The sequence below is a fragment of the Pelobates fuscus genome, chromosome 3 (assembly GCF_036172605.1).
Source record: "Pelobates fuscus isolate aPelFus1 chromosome 3, aPelFus1.pri, whole genome shotgun sequence".
NCBI classification, from domain to species: domain Eukaryota; kingdom Metazoa; phylum Chordata; class Amphibia; order Anura; family Pelobatidae; genus Pelobates; species Pelobates fuscus.
This window is the reverse complement of record NC_086319.1, coordinates 26,976,812-26,982,811: the sequence shown is the minus strand read 5'-3', so window position 1 is coordinate 26,982,811 and position 6,000 is coordinate 26,976,812. Positions and strand designations below refer to the sequence as shown.

The window sequence follows — 6,000 nt, the reverse complement described above, 5'->3', positions numbered from 1 at the left end:
TGAATGTTACATAATAGCACATGCTGCTATTCTGTCTGTGCTTTTTGGACACAGTTACCTAAAATACAGGCTATAACCTCCTTATTGAGACATTTAGACAGATTTTAAAGCATCATCTAATCAGGTGTTGGAGAATACAACGCTTTACTGTACAGGAAGGTTTATTCTAAGCTAGCGGTTTGTCCTTTACTATGACAATTGAGAGAATTTCTTCTTTTATCCACACGTTTTTTTCCAGTAAATAATGTCTAAATATACACATTGTGATGATAAATTTAGTTTAATTGGATTTAGGGTTTGTCAGTAAACATTGCACCCTTAGTTACAAAAGCACAACATGTATTTGCATGTCAGGTATATAAATGTATTTACAGATTGTAAGCTCTTGAACATCTATTAAGCCTTTTATATTTATTTCTCAATTTGCCCCATTGTGTATAATCCTAATTTAGGCAATTTTCAAATCAATAGAAATAGGTGGAAGATATAAAAAAAAAGCTGATAAGAATTTAGTTTTTAATGCTTAACTATTAAATACTCTACTGCCCGATGGTATGTCTATGTGACACAGTACCCTACTAGAATCTGCTAATAATGTCATTCAACATTTAGATCTTATAGGTTCCTAATTGCTTTTTTAAGATTTACTAAGTATGATGTAGAAGGCTGTGCTTAAACCCATTAGCAGTTGTTGGGTTTTTTTTTTCAACCCCAGTGTTTAGACAAGTACTCTTTATAACAGGCAGTCTTGGGTAAATCACTGCTAATTACCCTTCTTAATTAAATATCTTTAACAGTTGTTTCAGAATGTTTTGGCATGAGAAGCCATGAATCTCCAAAGCAATGGTGTCAATGTGGAACAGATTGCAAAGAAGACAATTTTGCCAATGATCAAATTATGAATTTATTTTGACCCATCTAACAGACTTGATTTTTTTTTAAGTGTATAATTATTTGTTCGAAATCATTGACATTGTAACTAGTGTTTGATGTGTTGTTGCACTGAATCCATCCATAACGATTTTCCAATTGAAATTTACAGCCAGAATTTTCTTTAAATAAAAAGAAATGTGGTAATGCAATAATCAATCCATTTATTATTATTTTTTTTAACGTGCAAGAATAAAACTCCAAATCATACAGATTTCTTAGAAGGCTCTGTCAATATAGGATATGTTCTGGACCCTCAAGAAAAAAATAACAAGGAAAATAAAAATCAACATATGTGACATCCATGGACAAAACACAAAAGGAAATATACTCTGATTTATATATTTACATTAAATATAATTATTAAAGTGGTGCAGCATTAAATAAGGATAATACATACCCTAATAAATACGTCAGATATACAGCATCAATCTTTTTCACCTCTGTAAAGCTGTGATGGCAGCTAGATAAGAACTTAACAAACAAAAAAAATGAAAAATAAAATTGAAAAATAAAATAAAAAAACACCAAAAAAATAAAATTTCAAAAGCAAACGGTCAATGAACAAGTAGAGCATAATACTCTCACAATATTTTATAGGTGCATGCAAAACCTCAGAAGAGCACGAGTTCCGAGTAGAGGGACAGAGAAAGCACTTGTGACTTCCCAATCCATAGCACCCAACAGAAAGACCTCCAACTCGAGGTCTTCCTCTCCAGCCCCGACCAACATCTCCATCTGGTTGTCCAGCAGACCAAGTCTGATTTAACCCTGCTTGGATTCTGGAAATTTGCACCTTAAGGTACATAAGAAAAGTCCATTATGTGGCCCCAGGAAGGCCATCAATAGGTGCCTTCTTGAAGTTCTGGACTCTGGTTCCTCTTGGGTTGGCTCCTGGTCTGTAGAAGCAGTTCATCCTGCGCAGCAGGACTAGACCCAGGTGGACCTCCTGTATTGCTGTCATGCAACTTGCGCACATGTTTCTTCAGGTCAAAGTTCCTGCAGAATCCTTTGCCACAGGTGGGGCAGGTGAAGGGCTTCTTGTCATTGTGGGTGTGCATATGGAAGGTCAGATTGTAGACTTGGTGAAAAGCCTTGTTACATATATTGCACTTGAACTGCTTCTCCCCGCTGTGAGTGAGTTTGTGGTTCTTGTAATTACCTGGAACAAGAAAAGGATGTCATCAGGCACAAGTGATCATTTCAACCTAAAATGCCCCACTTATCTAGCAATATCTACACTGCAATTTCACAGTCTGGGGTCTCTACCCTCTCAGTTCCCCTCTGTGGATCTAAAGGTAAATTTTAATAGCACACTAAGCAATGCAGAATATTTGTAAAGACACACTGTACATCATAAAAAAAATATGTAGCCAATCAATTCTAAAGGATGATTCTAAATGAGAGTTCTACATGAGGGTTCTAGATGAGGATTCTAAATGATGATTCTAAATCAGGGGTAGGCAACCTTCAGCACTCCAGATGTTGTGGACTACATCCCCCTTAATGCTTTTACACCCATAATGCTGGCAAAGCATCATGGGAGGTGTAGTCCAAAACATCTGCAGTGCCGAAGGTTGCCTATGCCTGCTCTAAATGATGATTCTAAATGAGGGTTCTACATGATTGATATAAATGATTATTCTAAATGATGATTCTAAATGATGATCCTAAACGAGGGTTCTAATGGAATGGGGGTACATTTACCTTTCTGATGGAAACCCTTCCCGCAGAATTCACACACAAAGGGCTTGTATCCCGCGTGGATTCGGGTGTGGGTGTTCAGGGTGGAACTCCTGTTGAAGGCTTTGCCGCACTGATTGCATTTATGGGGCTTTTCCTGGTAAAAATAAAGAGTACAGGTTTAGGAATGATATATATAATATATACTATTATTATTAGTATTATTATTATACTACTACTAATAATAATATATCGCATTGTGTGATAACAGTTATCTTATTACAAAACTCTTTCTAAAACTTCTCAGCCATGTGTGACAATTTATAACTATGGGAAAAAAATTATAGAAAATATATAGAACATGGGTTAATGCTTAATTTACCTTTTATTTTATCAAATCCCGTTTGTTGAATGCAATCCTTTTAAAGTCTAATATATGTAATAAAAGGTATTCTCTCTCTCTCTCTCTCTCTCTCTCTCTCCAATATTTATATATACACATAACTATATTATATACGATATATAACAGGGCTATTCATTAACGTGAGAATTGTCGGGAATAGAAAATGAATTTAAAATTGAAGTCCAAAGTATCCCAACTGGAGTCAGCTTTGCTTCCATTTCGGTTACTTTAGCCTTAAATGTTAAATGAATTGTTACTTCCCCTATTCTAATTTGAGTAAACAGACCTGTGCATTATATGACTTCTATTTATCTATTTGTAGTTTATATGTTCATTTATTATTATTATTATTATTATTATTATTATTATTATTATTATCTATACTATCCATATAATATCTATCTGCATATTTCTAAATCTAAATATTTATCATACTATATCTGCCCTAGCTATACACAGAGTATAATATACATCAATCAATATACAGTTACAGTTTGCATTGACACATTGTCTGTTTGTACCTGTGTGTGGATGATTTTATGCCTACATAGGGTGCTTGCTTGTCTGAATCCTTTGCCACAAATCTTGCATACAAACGGTCTGGCCCCCGTGTGGACTGGCATGTGTCTGGTCAGATTGTAATGTGCATTAAACACCTTGACAAAGAAGAGAGATACATATTTACTATGGCAATGCTGCAATGAAGGGACACAGCTAGGGCGGCAGTGGGACATTCTTTTGATGACTTACCTTGCCACACACTTCACAGGTGAAGACTTTGGGTTTGCTGTTGGGGGAAGCATTGCTGCTGAATTTGGCTGAGTTTTTGAAGGCAATCTTATCTGATAGTGCCTGGGCGCTTTCTTTCATATAGTGCTGAAACTGGGCTTGTGAAAGGTCTTTGAAAGTCATCCCTGAAGAATACTTCTCCACAGATGGCACAACCAGCTTGTTCCTCTCTGCCAGGTAGGTCTTTTGAGGTTGGTGCAGTGGGGAGCCCAGAAAATAAGAGGCAACTGGGTGGATGTTGATGCTAGCTGAAGGGTGGCATGGTCCATCTGCTCGGTTAAAATAACACAAAGCTGCCCCCATGGCATGGAACGATGAATGGTTCACCACTCGTGGTCTCACCAGCTTGTATTGTTGGACAGGTAAGGCGTCTCTGGCAAGATCTCCTTTGAAAGCCAGAGCACAATTCAGAAGTTCGTTGCAGCTAAAAGCGGTGGACGATTCAAGTTGGGTCTTCCTCAGCTCAGAGCTGGTGAGTCCAATTTTGGGACAGTGGTCATAGGCAACTGGCACAAAGGGAATCATGCAGGGGATGGATGAAGAATTGATGTGAAGGGCTTGCCTGTGGTCACCTTTTGGCTGACAACCCTGCAACAAACTTGGCACAGAGAGAGCTTTAGGTTCTGGAGTCCTGGACATTATCCTTTCTATGGAAAAGGCAAGAGGCTTGGTACTGCTGATCATGTTGGCTCTGCTGGGAAGCTGTTCTCTGGCTGTTTTGGTTGTTCTGTGTAGTAGACTATTGTCCATGTCTTTGATTGTTCTTGGCCGGAGAATGAAGTGTCTTCCTTACAAGACACCACCTTTTCTTAATCCGCCTCTTGTCACTGATTTGTAAGGAGTTGAAAAGTCATAATCTTCTTCATAATCATTATTTGGTGCTGTACAGAACCATGATTAACAGTCCAGTGGACAGATGCCAATTTATTGCCAAGCACAAGTGACACCAGGGCAATCACTTATTGCTGCCATGGCTCCTCAATGGGAAGTGTTGTGTCAATAGCGCAGCAAAAACCTCGCCAATCGTTATTTTCCAAGAGGAGAAGGTAAACTAGTTAATTGCTCAATTCGTTTCCAACAGTCCACAGGAAAAAAAAAAAGTAGTTTTTTTTCCTCTTCTTTCAGTAAAGCAGTACTTTTATTGGCGATTAAGGGTGCCCCCCTTCCCTCCCCCCTATTCAGAGAGGGAGGAGGCTTATTCTGTAAACTCAATCTGTTTCATACCCAGTCATGGACCAGCACTGTTCTCAGATCAATTGGCTGATATTTTTTGGGGGGGTCTTTTTTCATGACATCATTTAGAACCCTTAGCACAGGGCTAAATGAGGGAGATGCTGCTTATTTGAAGTCAAGCTTTACTCTGTATTTACCAAACGAACCTCCATACAAGTGTTTATTTCCTGTGTGCATGTTTAACTATAATTATTTTTAGTTCGTTTTATTGTTTTAATCCTATTGCCCACATCATCTAAGGGTGATTATAATTCAACAATGATTAAAAATAATGACACACACACACACACACACACAAACACACACACACACACACACACACACAATATGCTGATCTGTGTGTCACTTCTCCACTTTACTTCTCCAGGGATCATTGGATATTAATAATATTAGTACATTTTTAAAGTGGAGATGTCTCTCCCACAGTAATTTTGTGTCCATTGATTGAATAATTGCAGGATTTTAGTGGCTGGGTTTGCCAGCCCCAATTAAGTGAGCAGAGTGCAGCCCTGTGTCAGACAATGCAGCTGCCTCTTGTTTAACGCTTTGTCACTCAATGGCAGCAAAGTTTCATTGAAAACCAGGAGCTCATAGATCTCTCTCTGTGGAAACCACAAAAAAAAAGCTCTTTGTTAAAGTCTGATGTATCGAGAGAATCAGGGAGAGCTGCCTGCTAGCCCATCTCATAGCCCCCTACCCAGACCCCAGCTCTCCAACTCAGCTACAGAATTCCCCACTAACACTGCATGTTCTAAACATCATTCTCCTTACTGGACATTTTGTTGCACACATTTTTTAGCACAATGATTACTGACCAATGGAACATTTACTGAAATTTTGCACATAAATCTGTAAAAGCACTCACACAAATCTTTTAGTAAATTTACTGAGTATTTAACTCAAACCAGAAGACACATTTGTTGGGCATTTTATGCAATAATTGTTGATCACACCCAGCAAGC

The 6,000-nt window shown here is 38.0% G+C and overlaps 1 protein-coding gene across 1 annotated transcript; it reads right to left on the bottom strand.

Annotated features, from left to right (window-relative positions):
* Positions 1-1,467: 1,467 nt before the first annotated feature.
* Positions 1,468-4,861, bottom strand: FEZF1 (FEZ family zinc finger 1). Its single transcript, XM_063445087.1, has 4 exons — positions 3,767-4,861; positions 3,538-3,672; positions 2,638-2,770; positions 1,468-2,092 (listed from the first exon to the last, which is right to left on the bottom strand). The coding sequence occupies exons 1-4, from the start codon at positions 4,553-4,555 to the stop codon at positions 1,773-1,775; spliced, it is 1,377 nt and encodes a 458-aa protein (XP_063301157.1). The 5' UTR covers positions 4,556-4,861; the 3' UTR covers positions 1,468-1,772.
* Positions 4,862-6,000: the final 1,139 nt, after the last annotated feature.

Excerpts from the sequence above, each read along its gene's own strand:
- FEZF1 (XM_063445087.1), bottom strand. The coding sequence starts at position 4,555 with ATGGACAATAGTCTACTACACAGAACAACCAAAACAGCCAGAGAACAG. Across the intron at positions 3,673-3,766 it reads CCTGTGAAGTGTGTGGCAAG|GTGTTTAATGCACATTACAA; the intron begins GTAAGTCATCAA and ends TTCTTTGTCAAG. Across the intron at positions 2,771-3,537 it reads ATAAAATCATCCACACACAG|GAAAAGCCCCATAAATGCAA; the intron begins GTACAAACAGAC and ends TATTTTTACCAG.